The 19,097-nt window shown below is 36.7% G+C and overlaps 1 protein-coding gene across 7 annotated transcripts in view; it reads left to right on the top strand.

The window, feature by feature from the left end:
• Positions 1-19,097, top strand: part of LOC117358874 (steroid 17-alpha-hydroxylase/17,20 lyase) — a 95,464-nt gene that overhangs the window by 57,308 nt on the left and 19,059 nt on the right. For all 7 annotated transcript variants that reach the window (XM_033940682.1, XM_033940681.1, XM_033940683.1 and 4 more), the window contains 2 exons: positions 13,311-13,397; positions 17,424-17,630. In XM_033940682.1, the coding sequence (XP_033796573.1) occupies positions 13,311-13,397; positions 17,424-17,630 (294 nt within the window). The remainder of the gene's footprint in view (positions 1-13,310; positions 13,398-17,423; positions 17,631-19,097) is intronic.

Below are 19,097 nucleotides of genomic sequence, written 5' to 3'. Positions count from 1 at the left end.
ACTAATGAATAAAAAAAAAACACAATATAAACTAAAATAAGTATAGATAAAAAGATTAAAAGTACATTATAACTACATGATAATATGAAAATCAGTAATGTATATTATATTGTTTAAATAAGTGGGTTTTAAGATCTTTTCGAAATTGATAGTAAGTAAGAAATGGAGAAACAAGAAGATTCAAACATGAATTCATTAATCCTGCTTGGAATGCTAAAGTCCTATCCAAAATTTTTTTGTAACGACATGCATTTGCTTAAGGGAAATAAAACCAAACAGATCTACGAATATTTTTCTTAGAAATAAAAAAACTAAAATGAGAAACAAGGTAAGCCGGTGCTAAGCCAAATAAAACTTTAAAACAAATGCATCCAAATTTAAATAACTCTAGCCTCAAACGGTAGCCAATGAAGCTTTTTATAATATACACTGATATGATCGTGCTTTTTCAGATTAAAAATCAAACAAATAGCAGTATTTTGTATGATTTTTAGTCGGCTAGTAGTTATTTTATATGATCCCAGATAAATAACATTACAATAATCCAATATTGAAAGGATTGAAGATTGAACCAGGATTTTAAATGATATAAAATCAAAATATTTCCTAATAGTACGCAGTTTCCAGAAGACAATAAAACATTTCTTAACCAGAGAATCTGTATGGGTCTTAAAAGATAAGGACCGATCTATAATAACCCCTAAAATTTTCAGCGTAGGAAATATCGAATAAGATTGACCATTTAAAAGTAAAAGTAAAGTTGTTTCAGTAATTTTTTCATTAGGATTAGCTAGAAAGAATTTTGATTTGTTCAGATTTAATTTCAATCTAAATGTAGATGTCCAAATTTCCACTTGTGTATGAATAAAAGCTATATAATTTAACACTTCTGAAGTGAGTTTGGTTAAAGGGGAGAGTATTGAAATGTCATCTGCGTAAACATAAAATTTTACCTGAAAACTATGTAATAAATAACCTAAAGGTGCTATGTTATTTATTACATAGTTTAGAGGTATTTCTCTCTTTTGCCTCCATTCTTCCCAGCCTTACTATAACATTCTTCCTCTGTCCTTCCATACCTGTACTTTCTGATTGGGTATATGTCATCATGTAGCAGGCCAGGCCTTTTGTTTATGTCGGGCTGAATGACTTTTCTGTCCCATCAAAACCCCAGCTCCAATGGACCATGTGTGGCTATACTTGCCAGTCACCAAATTTTGTAAAATTTGCATGTGCACCTGCACCCTGCTGACCCCAACACAGCCTGTGTATTATACATACAGGAGTAAATTCTCAAAATGTTGCCCAAATATAGGTAATGTATTGAAAATAGTGTTTAGCAGCAGGGAATCATTCATACCACATTAACAGAAACTCTTGACATCACACCATCAATATAATAAAGTATAAAACAACGGAGAAAAAATAAACCTCAATTGCGAGAGGCCGGGACTACACAAGTACCCGAGCCAACTCACATCATCACTGATTTATGAAAAAACTCCGTGTACATTTAAATAAATAGTTTTCATTCATGCACAGTTAATATTTTTCAATGATTTTTTTCAAAGGTTTTTTAGTATGAGCAATGTAAGCAGAGTCCAATATATTAGAACATATTCATAGCATGAACAGGATCCCAAACTAACTACAAAATAGACGAGGGCTACAGCTCAACTTTACGGGTATAAGCAATTGTTGAGGCATGGAGTTTGGAACAAAAGTAAGAGAAAAACATCCACTCATCTGAAGATGCGAAGTGACTCAAAAGATTCTCAATTCCTTATCCCGACAGAAAAGTCTTTCTGTTTTGCCTGGAAGGCTACTTCAGGGAAAAAATCCAATGTCCAAATGTCTCCCGCTTCTTCCAACGCCACAATTGTAAAGCTGGCTCCTCTCAAAATGGTTCTGGGACTGTGAGACGCGCCCGGCTCCATGTATAATAAAACAAACTCGAATGTCTCAGCAAATTATTAAAAGATATAAAAGACATCTTCCATTACTCAAAACGCTTCCTTGCTTTGAAAATAAGAAATTCATTTTTTCTCAGTCAAGGAATAGGAATTTAAGTGACTGGTTATGTCATACATCTAAAGAACGTTTTGATCAAGAAAGTATGGATATTGTACTGGGACATAGCCCATGTGGCCATTGCTCTAATTGTAACATAATGGTTACTGCCTCTAGCTTTAATAATCCGAGTAACGGCAAGAATTACAGTTTACGTCATACCTCTACTTGTCAATCAACGAACATTGTGTATATACTTCAGTGTCCATGTGACCTGCTTTACATAGGCCAAACCTCACGCACTTTAACAGTGAGACTGACGGAGCACAAAAGCTGTTTAAACACCCGGAAGTTGATGGCTCCTATAGTGACTCACTGTATCCAACAGGAACATAGGTTCGAGAATTTGAAATGTTGGGTGATTGAGAAGTTGGTTGTATCTCTAAGGAGAGGAGATATTAGGAGAGTGCTATGGCAGAAAGAGCAACAATGGATCAATCGTTTACAAACTTTAGAGCCTCGTGGTCTTAACACTGTATATGAATGGCAACCTTTCTTTTGATTTTTGTAACATTACATGAAACTTAAGATCGCTAATCTTGAACTTTGTAATGTCCTATGAAACACAGGACTTGCAATCTAATTTGGTTTGTTAGTAGCTGAGGTTTAGCCTATCACGCATCACGTTTTTGTGATGACGTCAAGTCGCCCGGTTCATTCATCTTTTTGTTCGAGCCGGGCACTTCTCACAGTCCCAGAACCATTTTGAGAGGAGCCAGCTTTACAATTGTGGCGTTGGAAGAAGCGGGAGACATTTGGACATTGGATTTTTCCCCTGAAGTAGCCTTCCAGGCGAAACAGAAAGACTTTTCTGTCGGGATAAGGAATTGAGAATCTTTTGAGTCACTTCGCATCTTCAGATGAGTGGATGTTTTTCTCTTACTTTTGTTCCAAACTCCATGCCTCAACAATTGCTTATACCCGTAAAGTTGAGCTGTAGCCCTCGTCTATTTTGTAGTTAGTTTGGGATCCTGTTCATGCTATGAATATGTTCTAATATATTGGACTCTGCTTACATTGCTCACACTAAAAAACCTTTGAAAAAAATCATTGAAAAATATTAACTGTGCATGAATGAAAACTATTTATTTAAATGTACACGGAGTTTTTTCATAAATCAGTGATGATGTGAGTTGGCTCGGGTACTTGTGTAGTCCCGGCCTCTCGCAATTGAGGTTTATTTTTCTCCGTTGTTTTATACTTTATTATATTGATGGTGTGATGTCAAGAGTTTCTGTTAATGTGGTATGAATGATTCCCTGCTGCTAAACACTATTTTCTTTTTTTTCTTTTTTTTTTTAATAATTCTTTATTCATTTTCAAATTTTACATGAAGTATTGAATTACAACTAATGAATACACAATATCACTTTTATATCTAATACATAATATTCTAAACATATTTTTATCCCCTCTCCCTCCCCCCACCCTTCAAGTACTTTCCAATCACCCCATACATATTGTATATCATATTATAACATGTTGTGTAAAAATTATTTTCACTACCCCCCCTCCATGTGTGTCACAAAGAAGATATTGAAAAGAAGAAGAGAAATCCTACTAATCATTCACTACAATATTTTGTCAATGGCCCCCATATTTTTATAAATTTAGGATATATCCCTCTTTGTATTGCTCTTGCTCTTTCCATTTTGAATATATGACAAATTGTATTCCACCAAAATGTATAATTAAGGCTACTATGATTCTTCCAGTTATTAGTTATATGCTGAATGGCAACCCCTGTCATGACTAGTAAAAGCTTATTATTTTCTGGTGAAATTTGACTTTTTTTTCTCATCATCATTCCAAATAACACTGTATCATATGATATTGCTACATGATTTTCCATCAATTTATTAATTTGTGGCCAAATTGCATTCCAAAAACTTTTAATGTAGGGACAATGATACAGTAAATGATCCAACGTCCCAGGTTCCAGATTACAGTGCCAGCATTTATTGGACTTAGAACTATCTAATTTTTGCAAACGTGTAGGGGTCCAAAAAGCTCTATGTAATAAAAAGAACCAAGTTTGTCTCATAGATGCTGACACTGTACATCTCATTCTCCAAGACCAAATTAGTGGCCATTGAGATGCAGTAATTTGATGCTTAATCTCAATGCTCCAAATGTCTCTTAGACCATTTTTTGGTTTTTTATTCAAATATCCAGATATTAATTTATACCACAATGCGGCTTGATGCCCTAGGAAGTCTGCTTGAAAACATAAGAACTCTAAACTATATTGATTATTCAATGTTTTCCATTCAGGGAACCCAACCTGAATGGCCTGCTTCAATTGCAACCATTTAAAACTTTGTGTTTTACTAAGACCAAATCTATGTTGCAATTGTGAAAATTCCAGCAGTTTACCTTCTGAAATCACATCATTTAGAGATCGAATGCCTGCAATAATCCAGTTCTTCCAAAGGATTTGAGCTCCGCCAATTTTGATCTTGGAGTTTATCCATAGAGACTGATTAGTTGACTTGTTTATTGGGATAGGTGTTAATTTACTAATAAACCTCAACGTTTTCCAAGTATCCATTAATATCTTATTTTCTCTGTATCTTCTAGGCATGTTAATACTTGGAAGATGAACTAAATTTAGGGGAAACATAAGGCGCCATTCCAAATCCAAACAATCTGGTGCATTATCTATAAGTTCTGGGAGGATCCAATACATACCCTGACGTAGAATATAGGCTTGATGGTACCTATAAAAATTTGGAAAATTTACCCCTCCCTCCTTAATTGATTTTTGCAAAGTTACTAAAGCTATTCTAGGTATTTTACCAAGCCAAAGAAATTTCGTTAAAATGCTATTAAGCTTTTTATAAAAGGACCCCTGAAAATAAATAGGTATCATACTCATTTGGTAACAAACTACAGGCAACATCATCATTTTAATAGCTTGAACTCTCCCCCACCAAGAAGTATGTAAAGGGTTCCATTGCTCACACAACTCCGTAACTTTTTTTAATACAAATTTTTCATTCTCTTTTACAGTATCTTCAATTGTATTTTTAACTTGAATGCCAAGATATTTAAATCCTTCTTCCTTCCATATGAACGGAAAATCTTCAAATAGTCCTTTTACACAATGAACATTTAAAGGTATAATTTCCGACTTACTCCAGTTAATTTTATAACCTGAAAATTTACCAAACATATCAATTAATTCTAATAGACATGATAAGGTAGACTGTGGATTTCTCAAATAAAGTAAAATATCATCCGCATATGCCGAAACTTTATATTCCATATCAGAGTATGGAATACCCTGTATCCCCTCTGCTTGCTGTATTGCTAATAATAAGGGTTCTAATACAACATCAAATAACAAAGGAGATAAAGGACAACCTTGTCTAACTCCCCTTTGCAATTTAAAACCTTCAGATATCATATTATTAATACTTAATCTTGCAATCGGGAAGCTATACAATGTTTTTACCATTTGTATAAATCCAGAACCTATACCAAACCATTCTAAAGCTTGATACATAAAATTCCATTCTACTCTATCAAACGCTTTTTCTGCATCCAATGAAACTGTAAAAGCCGGTTCATCCATTTTTTTTGATAAATTTAACATATGAAACAATAATCTAGAGTTATTAGAGGAGTGCCTTTTAGCAATAAAACCAGTCTGATGCGTGTCTATAATATGTGGGAGAGCTTTGGCTAATCTCAAAGCCAATATTTTCGCCAAAAGTTTGTTATCAACATTTATTAAAGATATAGGCCTGTAGTTCGAAACCAAAGTAAGATCTTTATTTGGCTTAGGCAAAACTATTACTACTGATTCAGCCATAGTACCTTTAATATTACCTTTTATAAGTTGTGTTTGATATAAATTTAGTAAAAATGGGGAAAGGACATTTTGAAATGTTTTATAAAATTCTACTGTATAACCATCACCACCTGGAGCGGATCCAACTCTAAGAGATCTCAATGCTGTTTCTAATTCTTTTAATGATATAGGTTCATCTAAACTCCATTTTATATGATCAGGAACCTTAGGTCCATTAATTAAATCTAAAAAATTTTTACCATCTTTTTGCCTCTCCAAATAAGGCTCGGAAGAATACAGGTCCTTATAAAATTTTAGAAATTGTTTTAAAATTATATCTGTTTGATTTGTTATTATACCATTATCATCTTTTATCCCATTAATATTAGTTTTTCTTTTTTTTGCTTTAAGATAATTCGCTAATAATCTTCCCGCCTTATTAGAATTTCCATAATACATTGTTTGCTTGGAAAACAAATCTCTTCTTATCATTTTTGAAGTTAATTCATTATATTTACCTTTTGCTTTCAAAAGAGCTTGCAAAACCTCATGTTCCCATTTACTTACCAATTTAGTTTCTAATATTTTAATTTCTTTTTCTAACTCTATATACTACATTTTAATCTGTTTCCTAACAAAAGCTGAATATGATATAATATTACCTCTCATAGTTGCTTTAAATGCATCCCATACATTTTCAATAGATGTATCCTCCACTAAATTCATTTGAAAGAAATCATTAATTTGTGTTTTAAAATTTTCCAAAAATTTGTCATCCACCAGCAATGCATTATCAAATCTCCAAAGAGGTCTTCTATTCTCTAATTGATCTAATTGTAATTCTATCCATACTCCCGCATGATCCAAAATAATAATAGGATCTATGGAAGCTTTAATCACTTGTTGCATCTTATGTGATGAAATAAAAATATAATCTATTCTTGAAAATGATTTATGAACCTGTGAACAAAATGAAAATTCCTGATCATTAAAATGAAGAATACGCCATATATCCTTCAAATCACATGATTGAGCCAAATTATCTAAACCTAAAGATTTTATGCTTTTACCTGTTTTTTTATCCAATAATGGATCCATTACAGCATTAAAATCTCCAGCCACCACTAAATTAGAAGCAGCCAGTGGTAACAACATACTCTGCTTTTTAAAAAATTCTGATTAATTCGAATTAGGGGCATATATATTAAACAACGTCAGGGTATTATTTCCCATACTTATATCAATATGTATCCATCTTCCATGTGGATCTGAATTTACTACCTTAAAATTGGCCATATATTTTTTATTTATAAGAACTGCTACCCCTGCTTTTTTACCTGCTGCTGGAGCAAAAAAACATTCCTTCACCCACCCACCCTTTAGTTTCTGTGATTCCTTTATATTCAGATGAGTCTCCTGCAAACAATAAACATCCGCGTTTTGCTTTTTTAAAAATGCTAATACCTTTTTTCTTTTGATTACATGATTCAGGCCATTGACATTAATAGAAAATATCTTAAAAGACATTATATATTTTAAACTTTTCATCATAATCTTCTTCCTTCCTTCCTTCATATTTAAGATCTAAAAAATTTTTCTCAATGACACACATTTTTACCCCTGAAGTATCCAACCCCTTATTGATCTTTTCCTTAATCATTCTAGTAATACCTTTAAAACCCATCTTTTTCCCACCCTTCCCCCCCCCAATATAATGACTGCTTAAGGACACACATTGGAACAGCAACCCCAACATCCCCCTCTCCCCCATGCAACCAATATTAATTAATATCCCCTTTATCATTTCTTAAGATAAACTCATTAATCTTCCACAGTGTATCTTAGTATATCTCTCTTCTAACCATAAAATCTTTTTTTTTTACCATTTTAAAATAATTATATTCTCTATCGGTTATTTAACCTTTGATAACTTTAACCATATTTAATTCCTAACATTCCACTAATGTATCTTTATCTACTCACCAATCTTTAAATTATATTTCCCCAATATTTTAGTTTATACCACAAAATTCTATCATAAACATATATTTAATAAAGTAGTGTTATTTTTCCTATATCTCATACACTCTAATCCAGCAACCTTTATCATCCTTTTAATATCTAAAAACAAATATCCATATCTTCATATACTTCTTTAAAAGTTGATTACAATTTTATAATTTTTATCATCTATTTATATATCAACATTTTTTTTTTCCATTCTGAAAAATGAAATTTTTAATTTTATAATTATTAAATTTTATTTTTTTTTATGCATTTTCCTCTTTTCCAATTAAAATCCAATCCTTTTGAAACTATAATATTACAAAATCAAACTTTACAATTAATCTTTTAGTCATCTCCTTCAATTATCAATAATTTCATATTATGTATCTTTCTTGTATATTTTTCATTTTTATTTCCTTTCTTTTACTTACATCTAAATGTCATAGATCATTTTTGTGTATGATTAGTCCATTCTACATTCTTCTTTTTGTTATCCTTTCATTCATTACTTTTCGTTTGTTAATTTATTAAATTAACTGATCTTTCATATTGTTTTCTTATCTATATCCTTCTTCCCTTTAGTCTCTTGACTGTCATTTGTCATTTTATTTAATATCCTTTTTTTTTATCCATTCTGCTTTCTTCTTTTACCCATTTGTATTATTATCTGGTCCATTCTTCTCTTTTCTCCTTTTGTTAATTATTCAAGTTCTTTATTTCTTTCTGATCATTCTTTACTCCAGCCATCCAACCTTTACTCGTCTAAAGTTTAGTCTCGTGAGTTTCCAGTCCATCTTTCTTGTCTATTACTTCTTTATATTTTTTTATTGTATTTTTCCTTTGTTCATTTTATTTCCTGTTCTTTATTTCATATTCTTCTTTCTTCAATACTCCAAAGTCTCATAGTTTTACATTAAATTTTTTGCACAATATCCATCAAAACCAGACTTGATATTTTCTGTTCATTTCAACATCCATTATGTTAAAATGACATAGGTTCTGATTTTGAAAGAAAGGTCTTTAGCTTTTCCGGATCTTCAAAATACAAAGATTTATCCCCAGAAGATACCCTCATTTTTGCTGGGTAATACAATCCATATTTATATCCTTTTTCCTTTAATTGAGGTCTCAAGTCAAAGAATTTCTTCCTTTTGTTTGCTGTGTTTTTAGCAAAATCAGGCAAAAACCATATTTTGGATCCTTTATAATTTAAATTTTTATCTTTCTTGGCAGCATTTAAAATTTCTATTGCTTGCTGGTATCTTAACATTTTAAATATTAATGGTCTTGGTCTGCCTTGATTTTCCATATTTTTTAATGGGATCTTGTGCGCCCTTTCTATTTCCAAAGGCTGTTTAAAATCCAATTGCAGTATTTTAGGAATTAGATTTTCTAAAAACTGTATGGCATTTTTCCCTTCCAAATTTTCCTGCATTCCAAAATTTTATATTCTTTCTTCTTCCTCGGTTTTCATAATCTTCCAGCTGATTTTTCAATTGAATCAGTTCCAAACTGTCATTTTTACATCTGTTTCCTTCACATTCTAAAACCTCCATTTTAGCTTCTAAGTCAGTTGTTCTTTTATTATTTATTTCCATTTGTCTGTGGATAATTAGTATTTCTTCCTTCATTTCAGCCATATTACTCACAGTCTCTTTAAGCATTTGTTTAATTTGTCTCAGTTCCTCCATAACTTCGGCTTTGCTCAGCACATCCGACTCTTCAGCAGGAAGCGGAACCTTACTCGGGGTAATTTGATCCTGCTTCTGCCTTTTCGCCGACCCACCAGTTTCATTTTTGTTTTGTCGGGTGCTTGCCATGCTCCCGCTCTTCTTTTCGCTGTTTTACACCGAAATCGGCTTAAAGGGGAAAACTTTTTTTTGCCGACCGTTGCCAGGTTGAGAGGAGCACCGTGATCACACGTCCATTTTGTGTGTGCGCTAAGCCACGCCCCCTCTAAACACTATTTTCAATACGTTTCAAATACATTTTGATATATACGATTGAATTCCCTTATACATTTAGTTGCCCAAATATAGGTGCCAGGATGATACATAAAAACAAGAATAGTCATACTGGGTCAGACCAATGGCTCATTATCCTGTTTCCACAGTGGCTAATCCAGGTCACAAATACCTGGCAGAAACCCAAATAGTAGCAACATTCCATGCTACCGATCCCAGGGCAAGCAGTGGCTTCACCCATTTTTGTCTCAATAAGAGACTATGGACTTTTCCTTCAGGAACTTGTCCATACCTTTTTTTTTTAAACCAGCTACTTTAACCGCTGTTACCACAAACATGATTATACATGGTAAGTGTGAATTCTATAATGACAGATAGGTGTATAAATGATAGCTATATACTTTGGTTACAGAATACTACCTAATGCTCTCTCAATCTACCCATGCCCCTCCCAGATCCACTCTCCCCTTGAGAGTGTGTGCCCTGGAATTTGAATGCACAGTTTATAGAATAGCGACTAAAGGCAGTTATGCTGTGAACTGCTAATTGGTGCCAATTAGCACCAATGAAGACCAATGATAGCCAATAATTGGCAGTTAACTGGAGTTAACTTACATGGAGCCCACCTATCCTCTCTTTAATCAAGTTATACACGTCCTTCCCACTCCCAAAATAATTATTCACCTGTTTAGATACATGTGGGTTGATATTCAAAATAATTTATGTGGGAAGAAGAGGCTCACCCATGCCTTTCCCCACCTCCATTGGCCCTCATGGGCCTACCTTCCAAATTAGTGATGGTCCAGGGCTCATCAGGGCAGGAGTGACCCTCACTCGCAGCTGCCCATCATGGGTCTCCCATCAACATGGCTGCCAAACTCTAGCGGTAGTCTTGTGGTACTAGGACCAGTACTGCAAGACTACTGCTAGAGGTCACAGAAGCCATTTTGACCAAGGACCTGCAATAGGCAAGAGTGAGTGGAGTTTCAATGACCCCTGACCCCTGACCCATCACTGATTTGAAAGGTATGTCTGCAGGGAGGGGAATATGACTGAGGGGGCAATCAAATTTCAGGGCAGAGTCAAGAGGGTGGATTTGACTGGATTTGACTCTACAGAAAAAAAAACCTAAAACACAACAGTGAACAAATTCAGAAATTCTACTCAATATGCTGTATTGTTAAAAAAATGCAAGTAATTACTTTTGTATAATTTTGAGGTTTTCAGCTCATAGAAGTTAATTCTATAACAGAGCACCTACTAAAGACACTAGTTTATCAAGGCATTCGATAAAGAAAAGTGGCTGAAAATGTTCTTATGTTTAAGGTGCAAGCACTTACACTAGCCCTAAAGTTTTATAAATGTCCACACCTAGTTGTGCGCTAGAAAGCACAAAGATTAGTGCACCCCACCAAGTGGCATAGTGAGGGCAGGCAGCACCACCCTTCCTGCTCCTTCCACGTCACACTCGCAACCTCCCTAGTTCCTTCCCAACCCCTGTACCTTTTTAAATCTTCGCCAGTATGAGCAGCTACTCTGGCCTGCTGCTCCTGCTGGCTTTTCCTCTGATATCATTTCCTGTCCCAGCGACCTGAAGGTGATCTCAGAGGGAGCCAGGTTGGTGTAAGCAGCAGGCCAGAGTAGCTGCTCATATTGGCAAAGATTTTAAAGAGGGATGGGGAGTGGGAAAGGGAGGGTGCAAGCGTGAAGTGGCGTGGGAGGGGGAGCAGAGAGATGCCGGCACCCCCACCAAGACAGTGTCTTATTACACCACTGACCTCCACCCAAATTCCACCCATGCTTACATTTATGTGCTTTCTTGCGGCCTGTAACTGGGCAGCTCCTACTCGAACTACCCCATAATGTAGAAATTTTTGATGCATAATTCCTTAGGTGTATCTAATAAATATTTATAGAAAAAATTTACATAAAATAAAGGTAGTAAGCAGGCAAATCTCTCTCGTGCATATTTATTTCAAAAAATTTTTAATAGTACATTTTACTGGGTGAATGAACTGTGGAGGCTCTGTGTTGGTGATATTTATGTGTAGTTGATGTGATTCATATATGTTAGTACCGTATTTGCCGGCGTATAAGATGACTTTTCAGTACCTTAAAATCCTCCCCAAAGTCGGGGGTCGTCTTATACGCCGGGTACTGTTTACATGCCCTTACTTTACATGCCCTAACATCTCCTTCCTTACCTCCTTACGGTGCTTACGGTACTAGTAAACCTGCCGGGACATCAGCGGGGCCATGGCGGGACATCAGTGTGACAAGGGTGCCAGCTCCTTCATCCTGCGCAGCGGGAAGCAGCGGCGCTCTGGCCCCACCCCTTTTCTCTTTACTACGTCTCTCGCACATGCGGCCGTGTGTGGAGTCTAGCCCTTAAGGAAGTTGCGGGGGCGAACAGGAGGCTTTTGAAGGCTTTTAAAGGGAAACTGTCATGCCAGCAAACTTGCTAGGGACTTGCCCGGCACTTGCTCTCTCCCTCTATGTGTTATCTTCCTTCTATCATTGACAGTTTCAGTTTGGTTAACAGTTTAGAAAACAAATAGCATGGCAGCTCCCATGGGTTTATTGTTCTATTCAGCTTTAGTGAATTAATTAAAATTGTTGAAATAAATTCTGATGTTCTTTTAAGTTTTATTTGTTGTGCAGAAGGTGTGCGGAAGAAGGGGTAGTCTTATATGGCGAGTATATAACAAACTCTATATTTTAACTGTAAAAGTTGGGGGGTCGTCTTATACGCCCAGTCGTCTTATACGCCGGCAAATACGGTATTTAATAAAATAATTTAGTGACTATTATAATAAATAATGAGGATATTTGAATTGAGGATGTAATTAGCTTTTTTTGAGTTAATGTTTAATCAATGCATATTTATTAGGGATATCCTGATAACTTGTTTGTTGGTGGCCCTTGAGGATTGGGAGGGAAGACCAAAGCACTACATGAAAAGACAACTGTAGATAGACAATAGATGTGTTGGTGGACAATAATAGAGATACTCAAGGAAATATTTATTCATTTCTTTTTCTATACCGTTTTCCCAGGAGAGCACAGAACGGTTTACATGAATTTATTTAGGCACTCAAGCATAATTCCCTCACTCACTGGCAGGATATTAGACTAATATATATGATGGCTGTTCATCAGTTATTCCAACATATACCTGACAGGATAAGTACATCAGTCAAAACTGTTGTCAGTAGAAGTTGGAAAGGGTTGAAAGACCAACATTGACAACCCTCCCACTCACCAATGTTGTTCTTTCTGTCACATCTGTTTTTGATTGATGGGTTATTGAGTAGAAAAGCTGATTTAATATTGAAATTTGATGAGTAGAAATCACACCCTCCCCCCCTCACTATTTTAATTAGGATAACTTGAAAAAAAAAATCCCTTTGCAAATTGTTTTTGAAACTGTGAAAACTTATTTTTACAAACAGATCAATTGTGTATTTTTCCAGATTTTTCCTAACAAGGATCTTGACCTGCTGAAGAAGAGCATAAAAGTCAGGGACCAGCTCCTTCTGAAGAAATTCAATGAACACAAAGTATGTGTTTTAATTAAAAGAGAAATTGCTCATAAGTGGAGGCTATAGAAGCAGCTGTTTGTTCTTGTTTCTATAAACAACTTGCACAATCACCCAGTCAATGGCTAGCTTGAAATCTCGTAATTAGTTGCATTATTGTTGCTTGTTTGATGCATTGCAAAAGTTTATTGATAAAAGCCTCTATTACATTTAAAAAAAGAGAGATTACTAATGCTGCTGTTTGATTTCCAAGCCTAGTTTTATCAGTTGCACCAGGAGAGGCTGGAGTGCTACTAAATGGTTATAGCACTGGACATAAGAACTGCCATCTCCGGATCAGACCTTCGGTCCATCAAGTCCGGCGACCCGCACACGTGTACACCTAGCATAATTTTAGTCACCCATATCCCTCTATGCCTCTCATAAGGAGATGTGCATCTAGTTTGCTTTTAAATCCTAGAACGGTGGATTCTGCAATAACCTCCTCTGGGAGGGCATTCCCGGTATCCACCACTCGTTGCGTGAAGCAGAACTTCCTGATATTTGTCCTGAACTTGTCCCCCCTTAGCTTCAGTCCATGTCCTCTTGTCCGTGTCACATTGGACATTGTAAATAATTTTTTTTCCTGCTCTATTCTGTCGATTCCTTTCAGTATTTTGAAAGTCTCGATCATATCCCCTCGCAGTCTCCTCTTCCCGAGGGAGAACAATCCCAGTCTCCTAAGTCATTCCTCGTATTCCAAGTTCTCCATACCTTTTATTAGCTTCGTTGCTCATCTCTGCACCCTCTCCAGCAGTTTCATATCCTTCTTTAGGTTGGGACAAAACCAAGTTTGGGATACTCCCTGCTCAACAGAGCTTATGATCTATTCAAGACAAACAGGACAAATAAGGGATTAGAGAGTTACCTTTATTATGGGAATGATTAAATAACATAGTTATTGGTCATGTGAATAAGGGGCTGAGTTAGAAGTAGCCTCATAAGGCCTGGAGATGGAGTATAATATATTAACTTAGGAAGTGTTCTCTAGGTGTACAGCACAGCTCAAAGACAGGAACAGAGTCTAGGGTTGGCAGTGGAGTACATGGGAACAGAAAGAGTGACTTATAAGTCAGTAAAACGAGTTTAAATTATGTAGGGAGTCAACGAAGTGACTTGTGGCGAGGGGTTATGTGACTGTAGTAATACTGGCAAAAGATAAGTCGTGCAGGGGAATTATGAACAGATTGAAGGGGAGAGAGATGGTTTAGTGGGAGACCTATGAGGGTTTTAGTAGTGTGCTCAGAAAGAAACGAGACAAATTTTGGTAATGTTATAGAGAAAGGAGCGACAGGTTTTATACATCTGTTGGATATATGCTAAGAGAAAGAGAGAGAGAGAGAGGAATCAAAGATGATACCCAAAGTTACAAGCTGAGGAGATAGGTAGGATGAGAATGTTATCCACGGAAATAGAGAATGGGGGAAAGGGGATGGTGGATTTAGGGGGAAGATAAGAAACTCAATTTTGATCATGTTCCATTTCAGATGCAGTGAGACTAGACAGCAATGTTAGACAAGCAGGCTCCCCTAGTAGATTTAATTGCTTAATATTCAGTAATAGCTAGTTATAAGATTACTTACAACAGGCATGAGGCTATACCTCTGAATGAATGGCATCAATAGATCAGCCTAAGATAAGGATGGCCAACACTGGGCGTAAATATTTGTGGTACCTGTTCACTTGAATAGACTATTGAGCAGAAGATTAACATGTCAATATTCAACCAGTGGTAGTCAGTGTATTTTAAATACTAACTGTTGCTGGCCAAAATAGCTCCAGTTATTCAATGCTGGCCACGTCTCGGCATTATTAGCATTGAATATTGGACTCTCACTGGCTATTTTGTTTACCGGTATTTATTCAATTTTCTATACCATTCTCCCAGGGGAGTTCAGTACAGTTTATATGAATTTATTCAGGTACTCAAGCCGTTTTCCCTGTCTGTCCTGGCTCACAATCTATCTAATATACCTGGGGCAATGGGGGGATTAAGTGACTTGCCTAGGGTCACAAGGAGCAGCATGGGGTTGACCCCACAACCTCAGGGTGCTGAGGCTGTAGCTTTAACCAGTGTGCTACACTTTCCCTGTAGCCACACTGCTGGCTCCAGGGAGTATGTGAGTCTCGGCCAGTATTCAGCCAGGACCTTCATATGATTGCTTTCTCCTAGGACAGGGGTAGCCAATTCCGGTCCAGGTCAGGTTTTCAGGATATCCGCAATGAATATGTATGAGATGGATTTGCATGCACTGCCTCTTTGAGATGCCATTTCATGGTGGTCAAATCTACTCTCAAAAGAACCAAGATTCATCCTTTGGTGCCCCCAGGCAGAGAAGGCCCAGACCTTGTATTTTTTGGGGGGTGAATGCTAATCAGAATGCTATGCTTGACTTCCACATAGCTTCATACCAGGTCTTAGTGAGCATGCACTTCTGGAACATTGTGCACAGTGTAGCAGAGTTTATGGACACAGCTGAGGCTCTCCATCTGGTCAAAGAGCAGGAGTGTGGAAAGTACGTGGTACAGGTAACCTATGACATTTTTGATATGGCATCCAGGGCCCCTACAATGGGGGCTGGTATTCACAAATATACTTAGCATGGGGCTTCGGACCTCAAGCCAGCAGTGCAGGAAAACCTGGTAAGCATTCCATGCTGTGGAGGACTGGCCCAGTGGTTAGAGCTGCTGCCTCAGAATTCTGAGGTTGCGAGTTTGATGCCTCCTGTAGCTCCTTGTGACTCTGGGCAAGTCATTGCTACAGGTACAAAATAAGTACCTATCTAAAATATGTAAACTGCTTTGATTGTAGCCATTCAGAAAGGCGATGTATCAAATTCCATCCCCTTTACTCTTTTGGGGAGAAAGTACAAGAGGCATCTAATCTCATCAAGCGGTTCTTGGATGCCTTGAAGTCTCTCTCCAGGCCTGCTCCCAATTCAGTCTTCTCATCCAGAAGATATTTTGATGGAGAGCAATAGAGGTCTTACTACTCTCACGGATGTAGCTACCCTCCCCCCTTCCTGCTCCTCCAGGACAACTAAGTCAGGGACCTTGCACTCATGCGCAACAACAGAGAGGCTAAAAGTCTCAGCCAGGATCCAGTAGGAGAGAGGCTGAATTATTTTTTGCATACAAGATGGCCTCTTATAACCTCAGAATACTGGGTTCTGAAAAAATAGTCCAGATGAGTTACAGTCTGCATTTGGGAAAACATCATCCAAATTACCCACAGAGTACATCAAAATTCAGCTCTCAACATCGAGAATTACTTACAGTGAAAAACTCTACTTTCTTACAGGCCAGTGCAATTGAACCTGTTCCCATCAGGGGAAAGGTGATAGAGATTTTATTCCAACTACTTCCTGGTCACAAAGAACATAGACTTGAGGACCCTGAACAAGTATCTGGCCAGACAAAAAAGTTCAGGATGGTTTCCTTGAGTGCCCTCATTCCCATGATCCAAAAAGGGGTTTGGCCATTAAAAGGGATCCAAATCAGTAACCAAAATATGTCAGAGTATCAAAGCATCAATAATAATTGCATAAATAAATGACATTAAAAAATGGCATTAAACATTGTGAGGTGAGCAAAATATCATACAGAGAATCTTACATACCAGTTTGTAGAGTGTCATTTTTTAAAAATTTAATCTACGGTAATCTAATTAGCTAGCACACTGCATTTACTTTGCATATGCCCAGGCTGGGTGGTTCTAGAGAAGTGTTGTCTAACTTCAGCCCTCGCCAGGTCGGGCTTTCAGGATTATTCAACTGAATATGCATGAAATCCATTTGTCGACAATGGAAGTAGTGCATGCAAATAGAGCTCTTGCAAATTCATTGGGGGAATCCTGAAAACCTGACTGGCGTGCAGCCCTCAAGGACTAATGTTGGGCAACCCTGCTTTAGAGAGTCATGTCACTGCCCTATGTGAATTTTTTTTTGAAGGACAGGGTAGAAATTATATATAACACTATAACACCAGATGGTTTGTTTTTCCACCTAGGAAGCATACAGTAATGATAAAGTGGAAGATCTGATTGATGCACTTTTAAATGCAAAACATAATATGGAAACAAACCAGCAATTCCAAGAGCTGGGGTTGACTGATGATTATATCCTCATGACTGTGGGTGACATATTTGGAGCAGGGGTTGAAACGACCATCACCGCACTGAAGTGGGCTATTGCTTACCTCCTGCACTATCCAGAGGTAAGCAATGTTTTTGTCCCATGACACAACAGCTTCATTTCTAATACTGCTAACAATGAATGTGGTCAGTGATGTTTTGCTCAAGATTGCTGAGGCAAACATGAATCATACACATTGCCTCTGAATGTTGCTTTGTACATTCTTGGTTAACTGATGTGCAAGTAAATATGACTTACAGCTGCTATGGGAGGTATACATTGTATATACAGTACTGATATTGGAAACAGATCCCATGAGTATTTGCCCAGACATGTTGCACTTGACTTTTGATATCATAACATTACTGCAATTAAACGGAACTCCTTATCTTTCCACCTAAACTCACCTCCCCCCTCTCCCCGTTCTCTATTTCTGTTGATAACGCTATCCTCCTCCCTGTCTCGTGAGCTCAGGTGATCTTTGATTCCTCTCTCTCCTTCTCTGCTCAGATCCAACAAACCACCAAAACCTGTCACTTCCTCCTCTATAATATTACCAAAATCCGTCCTCTCAGTGGCGTACCTAGCATGTGTGACACCTGGGGCCCATCATTTTTTGACACCCCCCTCCATCTATATGAAAAATATAATTTTTAGTAACAATCCACATATCGCACAAGAGTGTACCTAGGAAAAGGCAGCATCTTAAACACTGCAGTGAGCACAAGAACACCAACACAAACAATGTAAAACTAAACAAGCCAGATCCTGCAGTCAGTTGATCCTGCAATCAATGCCAACTGAAAACTATGTTCTTTTCATACACACAGAACAGAGATACACCCTCGCCCAATATGGAATAATCACAAACTAAAAATAGAAATATGTAGACAAAAGTTAAACTGAACCGCCAAGAAACCAGATCCTGGATACAATGCAACACCACAAAAACAGTAACACATGTCCTCTAATACAGAGCAAAATATAAAGACAGTAGATGTAAATTTGAAAAAACTGATACATAACAATCACCACTTTACAAATTAACAAATAAAAATAAAACAAATAATGAGAAATAAAAAAATACCATTTTATTGGACTAATCCCCGCAAACCACCTGATTCCATCCACACAAGCCTTGAATTGTTTTATATTGAACTTATTATATTAAAGTATAAAAAGAAACAATATTCTGTACAATTGTCAATTTATAAATCAGCGTCTTCTCCCCACTCTCTCTTCCCCATTTCCCTTCAGCGTCCTCAGCCCACTCTCTCTCCACTTTCCTTCAGCGTACGCACATAAAAACAAGCAAGTAATTTTATATCATTTTCATTCTATTCATTCATAGAAATTAAAGTCTAAATAATGCCAGTCACATAACAAAACATGATTTTACAAAAATAATTCCCTGCACTGTCAAGCCTGCAAGGATTACTAGATGTCTTTCAGCAGCTCCCCTCCCTCCCCCTTACCTTTGTGGCCAAGTCAAAATGATCTACCAACAATAAAATTTTAAAAACACAAAGCACACTGTACGCAGAGAAAA

Source organism: Geotrypetes seraphini, chromosome 4 (genome assembly GCF_902459505.1).
Source record: "Geotrypetes seraphini chromosome 4, aGeoSer1.1, whole genome shotgun sequence".
Lineage (NCBI taxonomy): Eukaryota > Metazoa > Chordata > Amphibia > Gymnophiona > Dermophiidae > Geotrypetes > Geotrypetes seraphini.
Note: the sequence above shows the minus strand (reverse complement) of the source record. Positions and strands in the feature narration are given on the sequence as shown.